General features: G+C 39.1%; 1 protein-coding gene across 1 annotated transcript in view; it reads left to right on the top strand.

The window, feature by feature from the left end:
• The window catches only part of RYR2 (ryanodine receptor 2), an 819,632-nt gene that overhangs the window by 612,823 nt on the left and 179,903 nt on the right, over window positions 1-26,906 (top strand). Inside the window, exons 59-63 of the mRNA XM_075556394.1 lie at window positions 7,825-7,948; window positions 8,599-8,714; window positions 12,230-12,294; window positions 14,071-14,192; window positions 19,929-19,978. Coding sequence (XP_075412509.1) covers window positions 7,825-7,948; window positions 8,599-8,714; window positions 12,230-12,294; window positions 14,071-14,192; window positions 19,929-19,978 — 477 coding nt within the window. The remainder of the gene's footprint in view (window positions 1-7,824; window positions 7,949-8,598; window positions 8,715-12,229; window positions 12,295-14,070; window positions 14,193-19,928; window positions 19,979-26,906) is intronic.

Below are 26,906 nucleotides of genomic sequence, written 5' to 3'. Positions count from 1 at the left end.
TACTTCTTTTATAAATATGCCTGCTAGGAAATCAACATTTGCTTTAATTTCTAGGCCAATTATGTAGGTATTCTAGGTTCAAGGCTTTCTTTAAGGCATTCCAAGCCATTCATACCGCTGCCCCCCTCTAGGATGTGTCGGGATTCCTCTTGCATGATTGCAGTATGTGATCAGTTTTCACATACGTGGAACCCATCATATGCATCTCTTTGTGAAGCAGGAAGGACTACAATGGGAGACAAGCCAGAGAAACATGGACGTACACAATACTGGGTCTCAGGTGTTTGAAACTCAAAAATAGAGAATTGAATCATAGGAAAGAAAGATAAGGTTAGAAACAACGTACGATTTTGAAGCCATAGCTACTTGTCTTTTCTAAAATGTAACTTTTCTTTCTTCTGCAACTTGTTCGGCGGTTACAGTTCGATAGCCACCACATGTTCTGCCACCGCTAAGGAGATCTGGTGGGAAATACCTTTCTGTGCTTTCCTTAGCAGTGTCTTTCCTCAACAGAAAAAAAGCGACAAGACTATGAAAGTATTAAAAATACGTAAAGAACTAGTTTTCTTTGACTTTTTTATTTGCTGACGTTATGCATTGTGTATTGTAATGCTCTGTCATCAAGCCATGGAGCGATCTAATACCAAGCCCTCGATGCTTTCTCATGGATTCATTCCAAAGCTAGGAGGTTTGAGGAGGCATTCTAGGAATCACCTATCCATATTCATTTTTTTCTTGTATTTACTTCCATCCATTCCCCTCCTAACACAAACTGTATTTATAATTGTGTTACAAATGGGGGAGCAGAATATGGGAGGGGCAAGGTCACTCTCTACTTTCCGTCAGTTATTAAGTGATGCAGCACAGATTTAGGACCCAGTCAGCAGCTGCCTTCAAAGTTTTAGGGTTCTTTTCTCCTTTTTTTTCCTCCCAGCACCCCTTTCTTCCCCCAATTGACTACTGTCTGACCTCCAAATCATTGTGGAATATAAATTAAGTTGTAAAATTAACATAGTTTGTATGCGTAATTATAATACAATTGTAATACAGCTCTTCATAGGTTAAAGTCCCAAAACAATTAAATGAGATGTTTTTAAAATTTTAAACGCTTGTATTTGTCATGAATATTTTTCTGCTAAATTATTTCTTTGATTATGATAGAAGTAAACCTGAACCTGGGAACATTTTAAATCTTTCTCATTGGTCATAAAATGCTGGTTAGTATTGTCTTCTGACAATCTTGTTGAACATGCTTGACTTATATCCTGTAAGAAACTAACTGATGGTTCTATTTAATGTACTCTTTCTTTGTTAGCTTGGAAGTTAACATGCATTTGTTCACTTGTGATGGTAAGGTGCATTTAAAGATCAGAAAGTTCTGTGTAGTGAGTACCTTTCTGTAGATGGCACTCGAGTTCTAGTAAAACATAGAAATTCTCCTTTGTACTTTTGTTTGCCTATTTATTTTTGTGGGAAAATTTGACATTTGGGATTTTCAGTAACTCATATTGATACATCAGGCTCCGTGTTTTCATTATAAATCAAATGAAATATTTATTTTCATATTTTTCTTTCTGGTATTCGCTTAGCATTTATAGTTTAGAGCTCTTCAGCACTCCACACAAAATATTTTTACCACACTTACAAGAGGGTGCCCCTCTCCCAAACCAGAATGGCGCTGGGCGGAGCACACTGAGCAGCTCACGCTCAGTGAACACACCACGTGACGCTGCACGGGACAGTTCTCTTTGGTCACAGTGACTCTTTTCATAAAAGCAGGTTAGTTCCAACCTCCTCTTTTTCTGATGGCCATTTTAAAGAACAGTATGCAGCTATGAAATTTTATTTCCTGTTTGGGAAAAAATGCCACAGAAACTGTTGGGACATTGAACACAGCTTACAAGGCCAGTGCTATTGGAAAAACTAGAGTGTATGAGTGGTTTTCTCATTGCAAAAAAAGGTGAAATGCCAATGGATGACAAACCTCATTTTGGACATCAGTGAACTTCCTCAACATACAAAAATTTTGACTCAGTGCATTTGGAGTTTGTTTCACCAGATTAGACTCTTATCAAGCTTTCTATTTAGAGGATCTGAAAAGATTGTGTGTGACAAAAAAGACCTGATTTGTGGCAGACGGGACTAGTTTTGCAAACACAAGAATGCACCTGCTCATGCAGCCTTCTCAGCGCACCAATTTGGGGCAAAAAGCAGCATTCTTTTCTAGCCCCACCCATCGTACTTACATGACCTCCCTCCTTGGGACTTCTTTTATTTCCACGAATGAAGAGGAACTTAAAAGCACAGCAATTTGATAACATAGAAGAGGTGAAGGAAAAGACGAAGGAGGGGCTATCAGCTATCCAAACAGATAAGTTTTAAAAATGTTTCCAAGAATGGAATCGCAGATTTGGCAAATATGTTAAGTGTAATGGAGAGTGCTTTGAAGATGATAAGGTTATTTTGTTAAAAAAATTAATAAATAACTTTAAAATATCCATTTTGGGGGGGAGGTACTGCCTCGTATTTTATAATTTTACATTTGGGAAAGAAATAGCATGCTATTCACTTTGTTGGTACTATAAAAGCGTTCTTTGAGTTAACAATACATTTTGACATTTTTTTAAATTAATAAATCTTTTTATTGGGGCTCATAAAGCTCTTATCACAATCTGTACATACATCAATTGAGCAAAGCACCCTTATACATTCGTTGCACTCGTCATTCTCATAATTCACCTTCCACTTGGGTTCCTGGAATCAGCTCGGTTTCCCTTTTTTTTCCCTTTCCCCTCCCTCCCCGCTCCCCCCCCCTGGTCCCTTGATAGTTTAAAAATAATTATTATATCGTATCTTACACTCCCCGGCATCTCCCCTCACCCACCTCCCCATTGCCATCTCTCAGAGAGGAGGTTACACATAGATCTCCAAGATGGGTTCTCCCTTTCTATACCCCCTTCCCTAATATATTATACTAAAATGTTTTTTAATGATTAGCTATTCTTAAATACCCTGTAAAATGTTCAAATCTAAAATAATATTTTTAATATTTTCTCCACAATAAGTACACTAGCTAAAGGTTGTTTCGCAAATTTTAAAAATCAATACATGTTTGTTATGCTAATTAAATATTTAAGAAGAATCAACTTTTAATATAACATATCCAAGTATATATTTTTTGGCATATTCAGAAATAATAGGACTATAAAGTACTCTTTGATCTTGGTTTCATAAAAATTTCATGTTCAAATATGTTTTTCCCTTGTGAGGTAGAAAATGAAGTATAAATTTTGAAACATGCCTTATAATTTTACTAGACCCAATTGTGCATTAAAAAAATCATTTTATTTGGGCTCATACAACTCTTATCACAATCCAAGCATACATCAATTGAGTAATGCACCCTTATACATTCGTTGCCCTCATCATTCTCAAAATTCACCTTCCGCTTGGGTTCCTGGAATCAGCTCATTTTCCTTTTTTCCCTCCCCACTTCCTCCCCACTCCCCCCTCCTTCATGAACCCTTAATAATTTATAAATTATTATTTTATCTTATCTTACACTGCCCGGCGTCTACCTTTACCCACTTTCTTGTTGCCCATCCCCCAGAGAGGAGGTTATATGTAGATCCCCGAAATCAGTTCCTCCTTTCTACACCACCTTCCCTCCCAGTATTGCCACTCTCACCGTTGGTCCTGAGGGGTTCATCTGTCCTAGATTTCCTGTGTTGCCAGATCCCAACTATACCGCGGGGCATCCTCTGGTCTAACCAGGTTTGCAAGGTAGAATTGGGATCATGATAGTTGGGGGATAGGGGTGGTGAGGAAGTGTTTAAGAACTAGAGGAAGGTTGTGAGTTTCATTATTGCTACACTGAACCCTAAGTGACTCATCTCCTCCCCACTACCCCTCTGCAAGGGATGTCCAGTTGTATACCGATGGGCATTGGGTCCTCATCATGTACTACCTTAATTCACGATGATATGATTTTCCCCCCGCCTTTGTGATCACACAATGATGTTTTTCGTTCTTCCTCAGGGTTGGGTGACTTGTAGCATATTCTTTGAGTCTTTCCTTGCTCTGGAAGACCCTTATCTCACCATCTATCTTAATGGTTAACTTAGCAGGTTACAGGATTCTTGGAGAGGCATTATTTTTCTTCCAGCTTTTGGAAGATGTTGCTCCATTCTCTCCTCCTCTTCATGGTATCTGCTGATAGGTCTGAGCATATTCTTACCTGTGCTCCTTTGTATGTGACTGTCTTCCTTTCTCTTACTGCTTATAAAATTTTCTCTTTTTCCTCTAAGTTGGGATATTTTTACTATGATATGTCTTGGTGTGTTCTTCTTGGGATTAAGTCTAGCTGGCGTCCTTTCTGCTTCCATTAATGAGTCTCTGGTTCTCCCTTGTTTGAATGGAAACGTTTTCTTCCAGAAATGTTTTGCTACTTGGCTGACGCTTGTGTGTTTTGTTGTGCTCTGGTACATTGATTACTTGAATATTATTCCTCTTCATAGCATCTGTCATTGATATCAGGCTATGCTTCTTTAATTTTCCTATCTGACTGTCTTTCTCACTTGATTAGGTCTGTTTGTCCTCGAGATCACTGATACGGTTCTCTGCCTCAAGCCTAATCGTAAATTCTGTGACCTTGTGTGTGGCTTCTGCTACCTCCTCTGTTAGCTTCTTCAGTTCCCTTTGGTGGGTGGAGTACATCCCATCTATTGTGGACTTCATCTCCTCTATCATTGCATCCTTATTCTTGGTTGCTTCCCTTAGCTCCTGTATTACTACTAGCAGACTTCTTAAAACTTCCTTCTGTGGCAGATCTGTATCTGTTTCTTCTATGAGAGACGTTAGCTCTGCTACTAAGTTTTGTCTCTGTTTTTTGTTGGGAGTGTTGTGGTCTGTTGACTTTTCCTTGATCCTTTCATAGATCCCATGCTTCAGGGAGGCCAGGGTAACCTTCTCTGTGTTACTGCTAAGGATTCTTTCAGGCAACTAACTGCCTATGACCTACTATAAGGATGGGTCAGACTGCTATATAGGCAGAGTTCCCCAGTGGCTTAGTGACCAGCAGTGTTGAGATGTTTCAGCAACTGGAGTGGGGGCTGGAGGCTCAGTAAGTGCCCTCAGGCTACTTTGACATGGTTTGTCAGGGTTCCCTTAGCAGCCTTTTTTTCTTTAGTAATAAACAAGAATTTTAATGGTTAAAAAATTGAAAATAATTTTTAACAAAATTTTGGGCAGATAAAGGAAAAAATGGAGAGGGAAGAAGGAGAAGCTCTAAAAGAGGAGAGAAAATAAGTGATAGTAGTACAAGTGAAAAAAAGAGATAGAAGGGAAACCTATAGAAAAGGGGCAGAAAATAAGTACTAGCAATAATGAAAAAGGAAGAAAGAGAGAAAAGGCAACACAGAAAGTAAAAGAAAGAAAAGAGAAAAACAGAGTGAGATAAAAGTTGTGTATATGTATATATATAAATTTCCCCCCTTCTTTTCCCTCTAAATTCTACGGATGGCCAACAGAACGTGGAGGTGGGGAAGCCTCGCTGTCATTTGACTTGGTGCTGATCTGGGCTCCGGTGCCGGTCTTTGTGGAGGGGATATGCTCTTCAGATCAGCAGGCCCTCCCAGGTCCCTGCAGACCTGTAGAGTTGGGCCTGTGGGCGGGGCTACACAGACAGGAACAGCTCCCCACGGATGGGCTTCCTGCACCGGCTGGACAATGCTGGGCCGCTTCTGGTGCTGAGCGAGGCACAGGCAGCAGTGCCTGCCTCCTTTGCCGGCTGGGGAGGGCTGGGGCAGGCTTAGGAGCTGGCACTGGGGACCCCACAGGGCCCCTCGGTGGTGAGAGCCAGCTGGAGCACACAGACGGCTCCGACGGGGACTGCAAAGGCAAGTCCTAGGCTCCCTCGCAGGTGGGGACATTTATTGCTTAATCTGCTGGCCCTGTGACAGCGCAGGCAGGCTCCGCATTGACGTGGTCGAGCCGGATCGGACAGCGGCGGCTCTGGCGGGAAACTGCGGGCAATGGCGCTTGCCCTCCGCCCAGGCTCAGAGCTCGGAGCAGCTGGAATCCCCGCAGTGCAGCGGGGTGGGCAATGCCACTCCCGCAGGAGTGCAGGACCCTGTCGCTCGCGCTCCCAGTAGGCAGGGGCACCCACTGTTGCGCCTGGCGCTGTCGACGCTGGGAGGGGCGCCCTCAGCAGGCACACTCAGCGCCCCGGGCAGCGGCTACAGGTCTGCAGGCTGGCCCGCAGTGGCTCCGGCGGAAACGCAGGGTGGGGTAGGCGCGGGCTGGCCTATGGTGCGGCTCCAGCCGGTGGGAAGTGCTCAGCGCAGGTTCTCGGCCGGGAGTGGAGCGGGCGCTTAGCTGACCAGGGTTAGAGGCCAGGCAAACGGAGTGCCGGAGTGCCGGTGGAGAGGTCCCAGGCAGCGGTGTGGGTGGATGCTCCCCCGTGGGGGTCTCCAGGCAGCCCCTGGTGGCCTGCAGGTCAGTTACCCGGCCTTGGACGAATGCAGGGAGGGACGCAGGCCCAGGGGCACATCGCTGCCACGTTGGGAGAGGGGAACCATGGGAAAGGGAAGCTTCTCTCCCAGTGGGGTCCTGTGAGTGGGCAGCTGCTGTAGGGGGGCTGTGCGTGTCTCAGCAGGGCAGGCAAGCACTCTGGACTTGGGGTCCTGGTCTGGGGGTGGAGTGGGGCTATAGCTAGTCGTGGCTGCGATGGCGGCAGCCTAGTGACCAGAGATGTCCCACGAATCGTGTCCTGTATCACCAAGGCCCAGACTCAGGACAAATGCGTGGGGTGGGGGTGAAAGGCCTTGTGCGCTCTACGATTAAGGAAACTCACAAGTCCTGTATTGTGGTCATACTATATTGTTGTTTCTGTAAGTGCTATCAGAAGGACATACTCCTAGGTCCTGTGCCAGCCTCACAATGGTTGCTATGTTTGAGCCCATGGGTACAGACACTGCATCACACAATCTTACTGTAAGACTTCTCTTTTTTTAACTAATTTTGCCAAACATAATATCATTCACCTGGGTCGGTCTCTCTTGATAACAGATCCAAAACATCTGTGGCTAAGTTTTCCAATCCTCAAGTTCATCGAGTCATTTAACTAAGCTTTCTCCAAGATAAATTTGTGCGTTCTCTGGAAGTCCTGAGTATTTTCAAAACCTTCACTGTAATTCAAAGGCAGCCAATCTTCTCGTCTTTCTTATTCATTGCCCAGCTTTCACATGCATACGATGTGCTGTAAACACCATAGTGTGGCTCAGTCACACCAGAGGAACAGCTTTTCTCTTTAAAATGTAGAGAGGGGTGTTTGGGTGGTGCTTTTTTTTATAACGGATTTTCCCAAGAGAATGTGCTCATTGATTTTTTTTTGACTGCTGCTTCTATGGGCCTTAATTTTGAATTCAAGTAAGATGATAGCACTGATAACTTCAAACTTTTCTGTGCTTACCATGATGTTGCCTTTTGCTCCAGTTGTGCGGATTATTATTATCATTATTATTAAAGTGTAATCCATACTTCAGACTGTACTCCTTTTTCTTCATCAGTAAGTGCTTTCCATCTTCTTTCCTTCTGCAAGAATGGCTGATCCATCTTTCTATTGTAGGTTGCCATGTAGTCCGGTGTTTCAGAGTGTTTGCTCAATATACAGATTAAATAAGTGCAATGAAAGGATACAATCCAGAGACAATGTTTCCTGACTTTAACCCATGACTCTTCATCTTGGTTTGTTATGTCACCGTTTTTCCTTTTAGATTAAATTTTTTAACTGCTATGTGGTATACTTGTCTTGATTTCCTTTAGGAGGGGGAAATCATCCCCTACTGGTGCCGTATGATACACTGACTGCCAAAGAAAAAGCCAAGGACAGGGAAAAAGCCCAAGATATTCTCAAATACTTGCAGATCAATGGATATGCTGTATCCAGGTAAAAGCATATAGAATCCAGTTACACATTATTTTTAGAACATGGAATATTTAAATATCACCCTCATATTTTAAGCCACAGATGACTCCGGTGATCTTTAAACTAACTTTATGCTGCTATTTTGTATGATTAAAATACACATCTGTCAGAAACATCAGTACTCTTGGTTGTTAACGTCTCACAAGCAAGTTCCTCGTGCTGATTACATTAAATCCCTATCTATCTTTTAGGCGAAATCCCTAAGCTAAGGTGACATTGTTTTTCTGAAGATGATAACTTACTGCACTATAATTGTGCTGTTAATTACAATTCTAATATCCAATGTAAAGTTTTCCTTAATAATTAAATCTCAGTTTTGCTTTCAACTGCAGGAATATTAGATGCATTTTAACAAGTTTATACATTTTTCTTTGTACAAAATTTCATTTCCAATAGACTTTTTAAAGAACACTGGTGACACCGTGGTTAAACACTTAGCTCCTACCCAAAAGGTTGGTAGTTCAAACCCACTAGCTGCTCAGATGGGGAAAAGACCCGGTGAACTACTCCCTCAAACAACAGTGTTGAGGAAACTCTCTGGGGCAATTATACTCTGTCATAACAATTGACTTTAAAAAAATGACTTTTCATGTCTATTTTTGCTATTTCAGAGGATTCAAGGACCTGGAACTGGATACACCTTCTATTGAGAAACGATTTGCCTATAGTTTTCTCCAACAACTCATTCGCTATGTGGATGAAGCCCATCAGTATATACTGGAATTTGGTAGGTGCCATAGTCCTATTTTTAGCAGCCGCAAATTTGTTAGTTTCAACAGCAGGGTATAGAAATGCACTTTCTATGGGACTCTTTGTTTTTCCTCTCGTGAACTTTTGAAACTACCTTACATATAAGAAATTATATTTTGGTCACTTTAAGTATAGTGTCTTCTGGTTGTCTGTTTTCATATTCTTTACTACTCTCATTTTTCCTTAAATGTTCATTATTTTGGAATTTCTGTCTCCTAACTCCTTACCTCAGGGCCCCATACTTAGTTCCCGAGGAAAGGCTCCAGTTTCTACTGTGTCAACCCCTCCCCATCCCCAATTTAGGGTTTATCCTTAGTGTTTGGTATAGAATTAGATTAAAGTTTGCAGAATTTCAATATCTGATAGTCTCTTGTTCCTAGCTTCCTGTTTTCTAAATTTGATTGCAGATTTTCCAGCTAAGCTTCATTCTAACAGAATCTCCCTCTCTTAAACTGGCCTTAGTGTTGCTCTCTTCTTAACTATCTCTTTAAACCAAACCAAACAACAATAACAAATGTGAAAACACTTTGTAACTCATTTAACTATAATTTTAACAAATTGATTTCTGATTCATTGTGACTTAAAGCTGAATTAGTCTAAAATGATGAAATTTGACCAAAAGTCAAAAGCAAAGCAGTGGTGAATATTAATCAAAAATATATGTTCATAAAGTTAAAATTCAGTTAATATTCTACATTTCAAAAGATCTGCTATGGGTAGCAACATAAGATCTGCTATAGGTAGCAAGATGAGATCCTTTGCTCATTTTGAAATGCAGTGGGGAAGAGGGAACAAAAGAGTAATCATTTGGTAAAGAGAGAAAGAAAGCTTTTCCTTTACATAGCAACAGAAACACTGATTTGAAGAAGGGAATATGTTCATGCTGGGTTAAAAATCTTAATGACATATTTAGTCTTTGATTTTAAGGAATTGAAACATTCTTATGCAAAGTGAATATATCTACATTTTATTCTTTCTACCGGGTCTTATAAAATAATTCTAAACCAAAAAAACCCCCATCAAAATCAGTCCTTACAGTTCCAAATTTTCGTGTACTAGTTTAAAATGGCCTTGAAAAGTCCAATTATAGATGAGAACTCTCTTAGGGGGACAGGAGATGGGTGAATGCCAATTCTTTTGGTGTTATTGTTTTATTTGAATTCATTGTTCCTATGAATTAAATATTTAAGTGATTTTCTCTTGATTCTTCACTCTTTTTGCAACTCATGTTTAATTTACTTAGATTTAGACTTACTATCATGCTCATTATATAGTTCCTTTTTTATAATTTTAGTATATCATGGCTCATCATCTGTTGAAATATTTTTCAAATTTTGCAGGTAACATTTTTTCTGTTAAAATGTAGAATTAAAGAAAAAGATGACTTCTTTTCATTCCCTTTAGATAATTACAGAAGTCTGTGCTGGCATGATTTATAGAAGAAAGTTATAGAAATAGATTCAATCATTTGTGGAATGCAATTAAGAGAGGTTTTGTTTATTTTATTTTGATACTATGTCTTTTCTAGCCATGTACTGAGATCTGTGGTTCACCTATTGTACTTCATCATTTCTTCCTTTGATTTTGTTTTTCTACATTGAAGAGTGTGCTGCTCCTCACAAATCCACCTCGATGATTTATTTTTTTCCATCTTTTTAAATGACTTTTTGCTTTCTTCATTCATGATGTTCTTGGTGCTATTTTATAACTCATCTAGTATTGGTCGCTAGTGTTCAGTGTCTCGAATCTATTTTTGAGGTGGTCTGAACATATAGGGAAAATATAAAGGCCTTATTTTAAAATTTCTCAGCTTCAAATAAAATTTTCAAATGAACAATTGATGATTTGTTCTATAGTTGGCCCCTGATCTTGTTCTGACTGATAATATATACCCTATCTCATTGTACAGATGTTGTTGGCTTGATTTTTGTGTATTATCTGGTAATATCCACATGGATTGTTCATCAAGAGCACTATACTTTAAGATTATGAAATATTCAATTTGACAATGATTACAGCACGTTCCTCATCAGTTTGTTTATTCTGGTAAAGGAGAATGTAGGATTATCCAATTCAACATGTCAATACCAGTTCCTTCCAATTCACTAATGCCCAGGATACTGGTCTTCAATCATTCAATCTTTGACCATTTCCAATTTTTATTGATTCATATTTTGTGCATTCTACATTCTAATTATTAATGAATGCGTTTTCTCATTTTGAGTCATGGAACACAGCAAACCAAGGTCCTAAAATCTTGTACATGTCCACATCTTTCAAGTACACTTTCTTGGAGGCGGCATCTTTTCTTCAGTGGTTTTTCCTTGCAATCATAGAGAAACATTCTCTGGCCTATATGACATTCCATAGTTATTCATAATGTTTTCCTACACAATATTTTTAGAAATAGATATGGAGGTCTTTTTTGCTAGTCTTTCTTAGTCTGCAAGATCCACTAAAATGCTTCCACCAGGATGAACTTTCCGGTATTTTAAGCACCACTGGCAGAACTTCCAGCATCATGGCACCACCTAAGGCAAGATAGTGGGACTTAAGGCAAGATAGTGGGACTGACTTGTAGGTGAGTCATAGAGAATTACTGCATGGGCAGCAGTTTCACCCTAAGAAATATACCTGAAATTTATGATAGCAGGACTTGATAAGATACTTGTACACCAATTTTCATTGTAGCACTATTCACAATAGACAAGAGGTGGAAGCATCCCAAGTATTCATCAACAGGTTAGTGAATCAACAAAATGCAGTACATACATACAAGGAGATATTATTTGTACATAGAGAAATGAAGCTGTCATACATACTGTAGCATAGATGAAACTTGAAAACATCATGCTGAGTGAAATTAGTCTCTCATAAAAGAACAAATACTGTATGATTTTGTTTATATGAAATATCTAGACTAGGAAAATATATGAAGACTAAGATTTATTTATGGTTTCCAGCAATGGATGACTGGGAAGGTAAAGAGGAAATCTCTAGAGTATTTAGAAACAGATAGTGGAGATAGTTGTAAAACATGATTAATGTAATTCATGTCACTGAATTATATACATAAAAATGGTAAATATGAAACACTTTGTCATATATGAAATTCAAGGAAAATAAATCTAACCAACTTGATTACTCTTTTACTCTCAGCTCTCTTGTCCTGGTGACAATCACCTTAAAATCTACTGACAATTTTTTTTAACTGATTTTATTCCAATTTACCCTCTCCATATTAATAAAGGCTCAGAGCTACAAAATTGTGTTTTCACACATACCACATGTATTGGCTCTTCCTCAATTATGCTTTTAAAATTCATTTAAAAATTTTATTGCCAAATTTAGCCTTTGTCATTTTGGTTGAATTTTAGCCTTTGGGTCAGTGCATAACACTTTTCACAATGCATTCTAGACTTTGTAGTTCAGGTGAATATCTTCTTATGTTTGATGTGGAACTATATATCTACAATTTCTTCATCTATACAGATGGTGGCAGCAGAAGCAAAGGAGAACATTTCCCTTATGAACAAGAAATCAAGTTCTTTGCTAAAGTACAGTATACAATTCAATCTTGTTTTTGCTTCAGAATGTTTGTTTAGAAAATTATATTCTTTTTTTTGAAAATTATATTCTTTAGACCAATGCCTCCTTTGAGAATGTATTTACCTACAAATATGAACTTCATTACAAGTGAATATTTTAAGGCAGGAAAGTATATTTCATTGTTGTTGCTCATTAAACTTGGCAATAATTTGTACTGAGGATGAAGTCATCCTTCAGCCAATAAGGAATGGAGGTGAAGAGCTATAAGGCCTGCAAGCTGAGCTTTTGTTCTGTTTACTGAGCAAAACTCACTGAGTGTCCCAGCCAAATTCTGGGGCTTTCTGTTGAACACAGGAATCATGGACACTGTCATGAGAACCAATAGCCTCTGGAGAAGGTTTTCTTTGTATAATAACTTTGTAGTTAACGTTGAGAAATAATACCTGCTATCAATTTCCTTTCATTGCTTTTTTATTAGGAAACACTATTTTAGATAATAGTAACATGCTCATCGACTTTAAAATATCAGCCTAATTTCATTGAGTATAATTAGTTTTTCTAAATAACAGCCTAATTTGATTGAGTATATTTGATTTTTCCATGTTAAAAGCTGTTAGCTTTATGGTAAGGGAAGTTTCTTTTCTGTCTTTTTATTTCCAATCAGTATTTGAAGTCTATACCAATGATATGAATTTTTTTCTGGGCTGAAAACTGGCAATTACCTGTTTTTCTGTAGATATACAGTGCCTAGAATCATGTAATCTTCCTTGTTAGTGAGTTATCAACAATTCTTCCTATATGGCTGCTAATGATTTGCCCTTCAAATAAATTCACCATATTGTATTGTCTGCATACTTAGTACCCCAGTGAGTATTGTAATACCTAAAGCAGTTTGTTGATGTATGGCGCATTCGCTCAGCAGATTTAGTGAGTACCTACTATGTGCTAATTACTAAATGTAGGCAGTGTGAGAGCTTCAAGGAAGATGAATAAAAACATGTTTTTTTCTAACTATAAGATTACCCTATGGCAGTTTTACTCTAGCATCTACAGTCACTATGAAGTGGATTATGGGTTAGGTAGCACATACCCACAAAGATCTGCAAAGACTTACCTGAAAGGTGAACTGGACGAACATCTCATAGAGCAGAGTTAATAGGCTAAGGATGGGAAGAGCATTTCAGACTGTAGGTATGGGTGAACAGAGTGAAGAGGTGGCGTAGACCAAAAGCCACCAAGGTTACCATGCAGAATGGAAAGCAGGTATTGAAAGAGACCAGATAATAAGAACTGTTTGTAGGCAGCCACCTAACAGTGTGACAGAGTTGCTTCCTTTCTATATCTCAGATTCAATACCTATAAACCAGGTGCTGTCACACCTACCATACAAAGTGTTTACTAGGATAAATTGAATAACTTCTGTCATTCAGTTAGCACAACAATGCCTCAGCCATAGTAGAGACTCTAAAACTGGTCATCATTATCTTTGCGTCTTGTAAGAACTGAACAACTATCCTGTATGAAAATAATCAGAACTACATTTCCAAATCATTGGATATTTTACTTGCTCCTTATAGTGTCACCCATACTTACTTTCTTTCTTTCTCTCTCACACATACATACATACATACATACATACATACATGATGGTGGAATGAGATTGAAAACTACATCAAGCCTGAAATGCTCTAAAATCCTGGCTGTGGGTATTGGGAAACCATGGCTTTCATTCAGCCCTTAACAAATCCCACTGTGTTGACTTGTTTTCCTTTCCATTCCTTCAGGTTGTGCTTCCTTTAATTGATCAGTATTTCAAAAATCACCGCTTATACTTCTTATCTGCCGCAAGCAGGCCTCTCTGTTCTGGAGGACATGCATCAAACAAAGAGAAGGAAATGGTGACGAGGTAAAAAGCAATAAACGTAAAGAACGTTGTCTGAATTATGTGTTTGTGAATTTGTGAAAGAGATTCGGGACTCTGAAGTGAGAGTGTGAAAAGTGTGTTCTACCCATCTGTCCTGCTTCCTGCCTTCTTGGAATCAGTCCCTGGAAGGTGGGCAGTTTTGAAAAGCTAATGTATGCCTTCTAGATGCTGAATTTCCTTATTTAGCTGTTAAATGGAATGTGGAATAGGATCAATAGAAAAGTATCCAGAGCTTATAAAATCCACAAGTAGAGGCTACAGATACATGAGTCTATTAGTATTTTTGATAAATGCTTCTTTTAATGATTTTTGTTTTGACCTTTCTTTTCTGCAAAAATCCAAGCTTTTTCTGGGCTTCACCTTAATGGTGTGCCTATAATCAAGGAATGGCCATGCTGTATTAACCATTAAAGCAGAGAGGCAGGGGATAGAAGCTTATTTTCAAAATGTTGAAGGAGAAATACCATTTATGACTGTATAACATTAGGGATGTGGACTAGAAGTGAGTCCTAAACATTTCCTTTTCCTCTAATTTATTGTATATTTTGCTACCATCTGGTAGGTGGCCAGTCAAGTTTTCTAGAATTGCTAACAATATTAAAAATGTTTCAGAAGGTTAAATAATAATTTTATACGATTTTAATAAAATGATTAATAATAATATTTTAATGTCAAATTCCAGTGTGACACTTTGTTATCTCAGACTGTATTACCAGAGGTAGATATTTAGTTGCTTTCAAAGAATGTGCTCCTTCCCTCCGACTCAGTGGTGGATGTTCCACCCAGAAGAGAAGCTGCCTTTCCCCACTGCACTCCCACACACCGCCCCGTGCAGGTCTTCCCTGTGAGCTCTGGTGTGCACACACAGTCAGGAAAGCACCATGAGCTAGTTCCCATCATCCCTTTGGAACTGGGGACTCTGGAAAGATTTCTTACCCCCCCCCCCCTTGTCCTGTTAACTTTTTGTAATAGAAGCTTTGTTCCCAAGATGCTTGGTTAATTTAGATGTCATGATTATATAAATGCCCCCCAAAATAATTAAGATAAAATAAGGAATAATGAAAATAAAACAATGTTTTTCCTTCCCTCTTTTCTTGTGTTTTATTATTTATACTCTGTTTTCATACTTGCCCCAGGACTACTCACTGATCACAAGCTTACTTTCTTTTTCATTACTGACCGACTGTATCCTTCCAAGAATAAACCACCAGAGGAGCATTATACTTTTTGCTGGCTTTGGCTCATGTGCCCTGGGTTCCCTGTAGCAGAACTGCAGCCACCATTTAAAAATGATTTCATCTACAGATTTTCTTCACATAAAGGGGCATGATAAATTTGACTTCAACCATTTTTACCTTTAATGAAAGCAACACACATCATTTAAAATTTTAGCACATAGGAGATGGAGAATATATAGACTCTGTTTAAAGTAATCGACACACACAAAACAAAAAACAACCAAATGTTTTCTCAGATGTGTTGCCTTATAATCATAAAATCACTGATTGTATGTGTATATATGTGTGTTTGTGTATATATAATAGATGCATATATTTATGTATAAAATGATTATTTATAAATGTTGATTGCTTGCCACTTCAGTGAAATATTACAACTTCAGTGAATCTGAAGCACTATATTGTTTTGGGATCAAATAAGTAAAACTGGCCCTACTTTACCAAATAAAGAAAAGTTACCTGCATACACAGGAGAGAGACTGCAATGATAGTTTCAATTCACCACGAGTGCTTTAAAATACGTTGGCAGTTATGAACAACAGGAGTTGTGTGTGCCTTAGTTAATTTCTCTACAACAAAAATCTTTCTGCTTCATTATGTGTTTAGACGTTTACTCTGTGGCACTGGCAGTGATTTATTGTTTACTGTGTACGGCGTCAGCATTACTGTGTTTGTCCGCAATGAGGAGTAGCAGTTGGTCTTTGCACTCCAAGACTGTGCATGTCGTAACTAACTTTGTGACTATGGACCTAGCTTCCTTAGAAGAGGGCTCAGAGAGGCTGGGCATTCCGAACAAAATAGGACCACCGTGGGTGATTGTGATGGTCGTGGCTTTTAAAATGGACCTTAAAGAGTATTTAGATCAGATACTGAGGGAGGGTATGATTTTCCTTAATGTAGGTAGGATAATGTGCAGTCACTAATGATTTAGCCGAAACTGCCTGCATAAGGTATGATTTCTTTCCTTTAGAACAAAACTTTTCCCTTCCTTTCCCCTCCTTCCCTTATTTCCTTCCTTCCCTTTGAAACCATTGAAGTGTTGGAAGTAGGAGAACCGTGAGAACTGGCCTTTGGGAAGCCCCCTGGCAGAGTAGCATTGAGAAGAGTGGGAAAGTTGGGAGGCTGTGTCAGGAGGCAAGCAGTTAACACTGCAGTCCAGGCGATGGCCATAGCTGACCTGGCTCAAAATCTGTTGCCACTCACTGATTGATTCAAGAAATGAGTCCGAGCCCCTGGATGGGTGTCTTTGGAGAATGAACACAAGCACATACGCGCACACACCACGCAGTTCCAAGCTTTAATGAACTTAGAAGTACATCAGAGTAGACAGATGTATGCAGATAATAATTTATGCACCTAGGCAATAAATTGTGATGAACGTAAATTAGAGACCTATAAGAAATTCTGAGATAGTAGAGGATCTATCAAGCGAAGTTGGAAATGGGGAGATCGAAGAGGAACCTCCTTGACTTGGCAATGAGCAGACATGGCCAGTAGAAAGGAATTCTCTGTGGTGCTGCAGTTTCAAGCACCCGCGGATCCTCACAATGATGTTGGTGCCTCTAAAGAAAACAAGAGTTTTCAGAACTGCTTTGGAGAAGAAGGGGTAAACTTTAGTTACCTGTTGAATGATGAGGCATGAGAGCCAGGGAAAAGTACTTTAAAACAGAATCCAGAATCCAAAGGTAGTGCACGGTTTTAAAAAATTAAGTAATCAGCCATGCTGTGTACTATAGAGAACTTTCTAAGAAATAGACTGAACAAGAGGTTCTTTATTTGTTGAGTGGAAGTCAGTGGTGAATTTCAAAGAAGTGTTTGAACGGAGCATTGAGTAAAAGCTGAGGAAATGTAGATGCACTGCACAATCTCAGCCATGTTGGTAAGAAGGGAATAGTACTATATAATAGCATTGTTTATTAATAAATAAGGGTGATTAAGGGAGAGTGTTAGAGAAATTTAAGACCAGAGCTTCATAAAAAACCATGTAGTCTCTACAGTAACTGCCCAGAAAATAGCTAGCACAGGAGGATAAAGATAAAAGTCGTCTTTTTTATCAGGCACTGTGGTAAGTTTGGGACTGCTAACCCAAAGCAGGTGGTTCAAACCAGCCAGTTACTTGAGAGAATGATGAGGCTGTCTGTTCCCTTAGTAGTGAAACAGCTTCAGAAACTCAAAGCCAGGGTTGTCTTTCAGCAGGGGTGGGCAACCTTTTATCCTGTTATGGGGCCATTTGGATATTTATAGCATCATTTACGAGCCATACAAACTATCAGCTTAAAAACTAGCCTGATGTATTTGGTTAAATACTTAACTCGCCCCTAATGTGAGGGCTGGAACGGCTTCTCTTTGGATAGGCATGGGATGTTAGCTGGTGTGGAGGATTGGGAGGGCCTCGGATAGCCTGTGGGCCTGATGTTCCCCACTTCTGTCTTATAGGTTCCCTAGGAGTCAGAATTGATTCAATAGAAGTGTTTTGGGTTTTTTAGTCATTGTTATTCCTTTATCCTTATGGATCTGTTTCTCCTTCTGTGCCCCTCTGGTGGTACTTCTGTTACTGAGGTGGTTTGGAAGCAGTTGAGATTGTGAAGCCATTTTTATCTCTGAGGAAGATTAAGATAAAGGCAAGTCTGATCTTCATTATAGCAGAACATCTTAGGTCTGAAATAATTGGGTTACAACCTAGCCCTAAGATTATGAATTTCATATGACCCCCAAATTCCCAGGGATCTTGGGATCTTTTCCTTGGGTTCCCAAAGAGTATAAGTAACAGCTAAAATATCACTTAAAAATTGGAATACAGGAATCCGAAAATGACATCTGAAGGTATCATCACTCCGTTAGGAGACAGATCCTTATTGAGTTAGCATTCCCAGGAATCATCAGGCACAAAACTCCACTAATGAAATCACTTCGAGCTAGTTACTCATAATTTGTTTTGTTGTTATTGTTGTTTTGTTTTTAAAATTAAGAAAGCAATTAAGAGGTCTATTATCTATTTTATATCCAATAGCTACTTGAGTAGTTTCAAAACAAAATATTGGTTCTGGACATTTGAATAGGGTCTTATGTTATTAATGTTCAGTGAGAATTTATCCCACATTGTTACGAAAGTGGGGGATTCTGACTAAAAGTTGCTACAAAAGAGGCAAATATCTTCAGTGCCTTTCTGCCCTGCCTGCCTCCTGTGCTAGTGCCCCTGGGCCTGATGAGCTCTGCTGGTGTGGGAGGCTCTGCTGGTGTGGGAGGCTCTGCTGGTGTGGCGGGGGGGGGGGGGGGGGGGCGGGCTTACTCAGAACACGGCAGGGCAGCCACAGCGGTTATTTTTTGGAGAAAGCCAAACTGAGCTTGCGCAGGGCTCTGCAAATGGATGGTCAGTGATAGGCTTTGGTAAGTGCAAGCTATTCAGTGTGTTCTATGGAGCTCCAGCTGGTGCGGGGACATGTGAAGATCGTGTCAATTATAACATGGGGAGTTGAGCACCCTGGTAAAAATATGAAATGGCATGTGGGGGCAGTGAGGATGAACTCCCTTTTAGCTTGGGATGTGAATGTGGAGGGGAACTGTGTGTTAGTTAAAGCTTCCAAGAACAAACTTTGAATTGAATCCTGAGATGGGTAAAAGGCAGTGTAGGGTGGAAATGAGTGAAAGGTATTTTTGAGAAGACAGTATCAAGGAAAATGTGGGACTTAGTTTTGATGAAAAGATAGACTAGCAAGGCCCCTGGTGTTTTATCCGAGAGTTAGTGGGACTCAGTGCTGCCATGCATTTACCAGACGAAGGCACCTGTGTTCAGTACCATACTTGAGAGATACCACCATGGTACATGAACCAGGGACCTGCTCTGGAGACCAGAAATGCAAGTACATGCCACTCATGAGCATTAAAAGTCTGTTACATTTGTAAGGTTTACATTGTGTGATTATCAGTGCCAGTTCTGTTTCCATGTCACTGCTTTCAAATTCAGTGATTCAGTGTCTTTGTATGTGTGTTATGGTTGCAATCAAGATCGGAAAGGAGAGTTCAAATGATTTAATATGCCGTTAAGTAAAGTAGCATTTAATGACTAAAGCACCATACATTTGCCGGCAATAATGTCCAAAATTACTTTTTAATTTAAGAATTTCAGTGATATATCTGGGTGGATAAAATTAATTTTTCCCTGTGGTTTCTCGGTGGATTTCTTAGAAGTTGCTGTTATATTAGTTAGCTTTGCTTTATTTTTCCTTTTGGTTTCTTATAATACGTGCTTTTTAAACCATATTTGTCAAAGAGATGCATTCAAAGACTCTTTCTTTAAAATCTTTACTCCACATTCTGCTCAGAGAATTGATTCTTCCTGTGTGACATCATGTTGCTTTTTTCTGGCTCATATATCAGCTGTTTATTTTTCTGTTTTCTTCTTGTTGTTTTTAATTTCTCCCTGTCTTTTCTACCTCCCCATCCCCTTCCCTTTTCTCTTTTGTTTTTCTTTTGTCTTCAGCCTATTCTGCAAACTTGGAGTTCTTGTCAGGCATAGGATTTCACTATTTGGTAAGGAGACCCTTGAAAAAATAATAGCATGGCCTTCACCTGGTTTTCTTTGCCATTTTGCACTGTGTTGTATGTGGTTTTGTTGCATGAATGCACGGTTGCATGGCTACATGCATGGTTGTCATAGGCCAAATATCTTTGGTGCAATTGAGGACTATAACCCTTTTTAAAGTAGTGTCAAGCAAAATTTGAAATCAAAAGGATTAGACTTAAACAACAAATGAATGACAATAGCAGCTGTGTTATATTTCAGAATCAAAACTAAGCCAATCAGTTTATGTTGGATTAATCTCTGACAGAGTAGATGATAATATAGGAATTTGTTAAACTACCCGTGTACTTGTAATGACCTTGACCACAGAAGTGCATCTTTGCCACGTTCCAGACATTGGAGCCCCATGGTCTAGTATCACTCACCCCAGAGTAAGTCTTAGTTTCTGACAACTCCCATAGCCAAGGCTCATATTCCTGGACACCCAAAGGACAGGTGCTCCCATTTACACACTTTTCCCTGCTGGGGAGATTTATTGGTACACAGCAACTGTACATTTTCCTGTATCGGCTTCTATTAAAAAAAACAAATCAAATTATATCCTTTTATTCTCTGGATTTGAGATAGTATTGAGAAAATTTCAATTGCAAAATAAGTAATGTGCTGGTAAGATTCTGTGAACTCAACTTCATTTACAGGATAAACTAAAGTTTGAAAGAAAAAATGGCTGTTTGACAATAACCACAGTGAAAAACGGTCGTATCTGCAAGCACATTTTATGTCCTTTACGACATTGCTCGAGTGAGAATGATAGTCTTTGAATATAATCAGTGATACGGAATGGTGTCTGGCATTATTGCATCCAGGAGTTGGTACTCTGAAATTTAGTAATGAAAAGTTATATTTTATGTTCCCCAAGTGTTAACATTGATGTTTTAGTTATTTAGAAATTAATGAGGGAAGTATCAGCAGAACTTTGTGTGTGTCAGGAAGGTGCGATTAGGAACAGGAAGAAAACATTACAATAAAGAAGGAAAAAATCTTTGTCTTGGCAATGGTAATTGTGGGTCAGAGTCTGATACGTGACGGAATGTGTGCTTCAGTCTGCTGCCTCGATAGAGCTGTATCTGTGCGCAGCTGAGATACAGTTCTCCTATGGGAAGTGAGGACTTCCCCACCTTTGACTTTTACATTTGGCTCTATCTTTTATCTACTTCAAAGATCCTCTATATTTGAAACACAGAAACACTTGCCTTATGAGCTAAGGATTAAAAACCCGATGAATAAATAGTGTTTATACATCACATATATGTGTTTGAGGTATTTCATTAATTTTATCTAATATGGAAAAAAGGTAAGGTTCCTAAAATTGCATTGCTGTAGAACAGGAATTAAAGGATTATGTGAAAAAAATATCATGTTCATAGGTTGGTCGTGTTGGAGGGAATGGTAAAAGGGAACCGGTGCCAAGGAGTCCAGAAAGGAACAGAATACTTGGAAACTGATTGTGGTAGCAATTCTACAATATTGATTAAAGTGATTGAACTGTGGAATGATAGGATATATGTATTAACTCCCAATTAGAAAACAAAAATGAAAAATGGTTGGTATTTCACTGTTGATTAAATATTGTATTTCAAATGCAAATATTGTATTGCAAAGGCCAGTGGTTCAAAACCACCTGTTGCTCAATCGAAGAAAAATATCTGCCCCCTTAAGGATTTACAGCCTCAAAACCTCTATATGTAGTGGTTCTATGTGTTAGAAATCACTACATGGCAGTGGTCCAGTATTTGAATTCCGAGAAGTTTGCTAGTGATTATCCCTTGATCCACTAATTTCTGGAAATTTAATTAGTATTAAATAGGACCTGAGAAGGCTGACAAGTAATAGGATCCTCTTTATCATTTCAAGGACTCATTTATTATTAAAGAAATAATGCTTTTAATGTTATATATTGCCATCACCGTACACTTTTATAAACTAGAAATTTTTCTAACTAATTTCAAAGAATATATGCAAGTTCTCCTGTTAACATCTTATTTAAACATTGCAGTAACATTTCGATGAAGTGAATCTGGTAACTAAGGTTTTGATAGACCATTTTCCAATGGATAGGAAGGATGGAGGCACAAGTGTGTGCATAACAGGATGTCTCTGGGCTTTGTTTCTTTTCATTTCAAAATATGCCTCATGGTACTCATTCTTAAAATTTAAATCAATGAATGTTTATGTATGTCTGCAATGTGGGTTGCATCCTGGCAGACTATGGGGATAGAAAAATTATTTCTCTGCTTCTCCATTGCTATCACCTGAGACATATGACAACCTGACAATTCTCTCGACTCTTTCTAATCTGTGTTCCACAGCAGTCTTATCCCCCAAACACCAGCCTGTCAATCAAATTCCTACCCTTTCAATGACTTTCCATTTATTTGATAGTAAAGGTCAGAATTCTTAACACGAAGACATGCTGCTTCACAGTTTACTATCTATGTGACCCTCCATTCTCAGTCCCAGAATGTTCATTCTTGCTTTCTATTTCTCTTTATCCGGCCTTCTCTCCGGCTCTGGAATGTGCTAGATCACTCTCTGGATCTTTCTCTGTGCTTGCGTGGGATGAGAGCCCCATACATAATATTTTCCTCCCTAACCACCACACCTAGAAGGAAACAAACTCGTCTTTCAGATTTCTATTCAAATATAAATTTTAGGGAAATTTTCCTGACATCCACAATGATAGACCAATAATCACATTCTTTTGGATTCATGCACCATTTCTTCCTCTTACTGATGATGTGATTACTCCACTGTTTGTTTCCTCTAACACGAAACTCTGTTTTTGAGCGCAGGATCCCTGTCTGATTTTGCTTAATGCTGGATAAGCAGTGCCTGGGTATGTTCTTGAACATAGTAGATGCTTTGTAAACACCTGATAAGTGAGCCAATGAGGTCCTGTGGTGAAGGGTCTGTTGTCTCATACACAAGAGAGATGAGTAAGCACAGAATTAAACTGTGATAAGTACTTTGCATTTGAAATTTTTTTACATTGCTGCATAACCCAATGTAATTTGATTATTTTCTTTTACATTTTGCATGGGATAATATTAAGAATAAGGAGCGCTGGTGGTGCAGTGGTTGCACATTGGGCTACTAATGGTAAGGTCAGCAGTTTGAAGCCATCAGCTGTTCTTTGGGAGAAAGAGTTTTCTGCTCCCATCAAGAGTGGCAGTCTCAGAAACCCACAGGGACAGTTCTACCCTGCCCTGTAGGGTCACCATGAGTTGGGCAGTTCTACCCTGCCCTGTAGGGTCACTATATGTTGGGAAGTTCTACTCTGTCCTGTAGGGTCACCATGAGTTGGCATGAGCTTAATGAGACAGTAAGTGTTCAATTACACAGCAACTTATTTGAATCTCTCTATTTTTCAAGGTCCTCAAAAGATCTATGAAAACATTTGGGCACTTACATTGGAAAGGAAGCACTTGATACATATGTAATTAGTGACTCTTCAAGCACTTTATACTAATAATAATCCTTAGTTTTACTGGAAAAGGCTGGCACAAATTATTTCTTGAAAGTCTTTTGCACATTTCCTTTTTCTGGTGAAATGCTGACATTCTAATAAAATTGCAAATCCTCCAGAGAACAGTGGCTCTCAAGCTGTGGGTCGCGACCCCTTTGGGGATCGAAGGACCCTTTCACAGGGGTCACCTGATTCATAAGAGTATCAAAATGACAGTGATGAAGTAGCAATGGAAATAATGTTATGGTTGGGGTCACCACAACATGAAGAACTGTATTAAAGGGTTCAGGCATTAGGAAGGTTGAGAACCACTGCTTTAGAGTGACTAAAGATTTTCCAAACTGAAGATAATAGACTTTTAGAAATGCGTTCAACAAAGCTAGTGTTTGGTCACATAACTGAGCACCAAACCCAAATTTGTTACTGTCTAGTCAATTCCAACACACACCTACTGTATTAGTTATAGTAGAATGGCCCCAAAGGTTTTCCAAAACTGTAAAGTTTAAGTGCTGCATCTTCCTTCTGCAGAACCCCGGTGTGCTCCAAATGCCAAACTGTTGTTAGCATCAGAACATTTAAACACGATACCACTAGCACTCCTTAATGGACCATAGTGCTCCTATATTCCTTCAGGTTTGACCTGACAATGACCTTTGAACTCAGTATATAACGTGATTATTACAATGATGATATTGGCTACAGGAATATTGAATAAGGGAAATACCATATGTTCAATTGAAGTACTGTCTTTGAATTGAATGTCCCATTAAATTGAGAATGTTAAGGCTGAGTCATGCACAATGGATATTCTTTGTTGATCATTGTTATCCATAACAAAGGAGCCTTTGTTAATATTTATTCAGTTAAAAATATAATTAACTTAGAATTAGTTTTAGAATTCTTTTCTTAGATGACAATGCCCATGGCAAATTTCTTGGATTTAACTTGTTTTATTTTTATTATATATATATATATATATATATATATCATCATACTCTATTTCCTATTGACAGAGTCAGAAATTTCAAAATCAAACACCTATAAGTAAAATAATGTCAGAAGGTCATATTACAGTGACCCAGAAACTTCTTTCATTTGAACATAGCATAATGGGAGAATTTATTTACTTTGCGACAAATTAGTAGTTAGTTATTGGGCAATTCCAGTTTCTGAAATGTGTTACCAGTTTATCTGAGACTTCTTATCTAATTAGGGAATCAAATAACTTTATTCTTTCAATATCTTGATCTTAGACTATAGTAAAGTAATATGATCACTTCCGTTCCTTTCTCCTTATAATTTGAAGACAATATTCTGTCTTCCAGTGTTACTTTATTTCACATTATTGATAAGAACGGTTTTAAAATGAATTATTTATGCAAGTAATATAAAAGACATTGTTTTAAGTCATACTAGAAAATAGAAAGAATAACGATTACATGACTGCTACTGCCATGTCCAGCAACACTTTGAGAATCCACAATGTGTCTGATTTCAAGACAGAATAGTAGTTGATATTAAAGAAATAAACCATGCTGTGAACAAGACTTAGTGTAGTAAGAGCCACTTGGACAGTACGTGTCCAGTGTGAGGTAACTTTCCAGATTGCAGAAGTGGAGCAATCTTATGTTCAAGACCATAAGACAAGAGAGACTTTTCATTTTTGCAGCTTAATTTTCACTGTGCTGATTTTAAGAAGCCCTGGTTGTGCTGTTGGGTAAACTTCTAGCTACTGGCATCAAAGTCAGCTGTCCTCGCCACTCTGAGAGAAATAGGGGCTTTTTGCTCCCCTAGAGATCAACAGTATTGGAAACGCTGAGCCCTACATGAGTTGGAATAGACTCAACGGCAATGAGTTTCTTTTGTGGAGGGATGTTTTTAGTGTTTGCATTTTTATGGGAGTGCAGTTTGATATGAGTTGGAATTGACTTGATGGCAATGTCTTGTTAAATAAAAAGTTTCAAAAACCAGTCAGTTTTTAAAAAATTCAGAATAAACTATGAACTATGGTTTAAAGTGCATTATCTTCTGTGTGCACAGTCTTTGATATACAACTGGCAAGTCTTAAGCATTTTTTTTTACTTTTAACAATTTATTGGGGCTCATACAATTCTTTTCACAGTTCATATATATACATACATCAATTGTATAAAGCACATCTGTACAGTCTTTGCCCTAATCATTTTTTTCTCTTTTCTTCTTTTACATTTTATTAGGGACTCATACAACTCTTACCACAATCCATACACATACATACATCAATTGTATAAAGCACATCCATACATTCCCTGCCCCAATCATTCTCAAGGCATTTGCTCTCCACTTAAGCCCCTTGCATCAGGTCCTCTTTTTTTTCCCCTCCTCCCTCCCCATTCCCCCCTCCCTCATATGCCCTTGGTAATTTATACATCGTTGTTTTGTCATATCTTGCCCTATCCGGAGTCTCCCTTCCCCCCTTCTCTGCTGTCCCTCTCCCAGGGAAGAGGTCACATGTGGATCCTTGTAATCAGTTCCCCCTTTCCAACCCACTCACCCTCCACTGTCCCAGCATCGCCCCTCACACCCTTGGTCCTGAAGGTATCATCCACCCTGGATTCCCTGTATCTCCAACCCTCATATGCACCAGTGTACAGCCTCTGTCCTATCCAGCCCTGCAAGGTAGAATTCAGATCATGGTAGTTGGGGGGAGGAAGCATCCAGGATCCGGGGGAAAGCTGTGTTCTTCATCGATACTACCTCACACCCTAATTAACCCATCTCCTCTCCTAAACCCCTCTATGAGGGGATCTCCATTGGCCGACACTTGGGCCTTGGGTCTCCACTCTGCACTTCCCCCTTCATTTAATATGATATATATATACATATATATACATACACATATACATATACACATATATACACATACATACACACACTTATATCTTTTTTTTTTTTTGCATGATGCCTTATACCTGGTCCCTTGGGCACCTCGTGATCACACTGGCCGGTGTGCTTCTTCCATGTGGGCTTATTTGCTTCTGAGCTAGATGGCCGCTTGTTCACCTTCAAGCCTTTAAGACCCCAGACACTATCTCTTTTGATATCCGGGCACCATCAGCTTTCTTCACCACATTTGCTTATGCACCCGTTTGTCTTCAGCGATCCTATTATGGAGGTGTGCAGTCAATGATATGATTTTTTGTTCTTTGATGCCTGGTAACTGATCCCTTTGGGACCACTCGCTCACTCAGGCTGGTGTGTTCTTCCATGTGGACTTTGTTGCTTCTGAGCTAGATGGCCGCTTGTTTATCTTCAAGCCTTTAAGACCCCAGTCACTATCTCTTTTGATAGCCGGGCACCATCAGCTTTCTTCACCACATTTACTTGTTCACACACTTTGGCTCCAGCCGTTGTGTCGGGAGAGTGAGCAT

The sequence above is a fragment of the Tenrec ecaudatus genome, chromosome 8 (genome assembly GCF_050624435.1).
Source record: "Tenrec ecaudatus isolate mTenEca1 chromosome 8, mTenEca1.hap1, whole genome shotgun sequence".
Classification (NCBI taxonomy): domain Eukaryota; kingdom Metazoa; phylum Chordata; class Mammalia; order Afrosoricida; family Tenrecidae; genus Tenrec; species Tenrec ecaudatus.
Note: the sequence above shows the minus strand (reverse complement) of the source record. Positions and strands in the feature narration are given on the sequence as shown.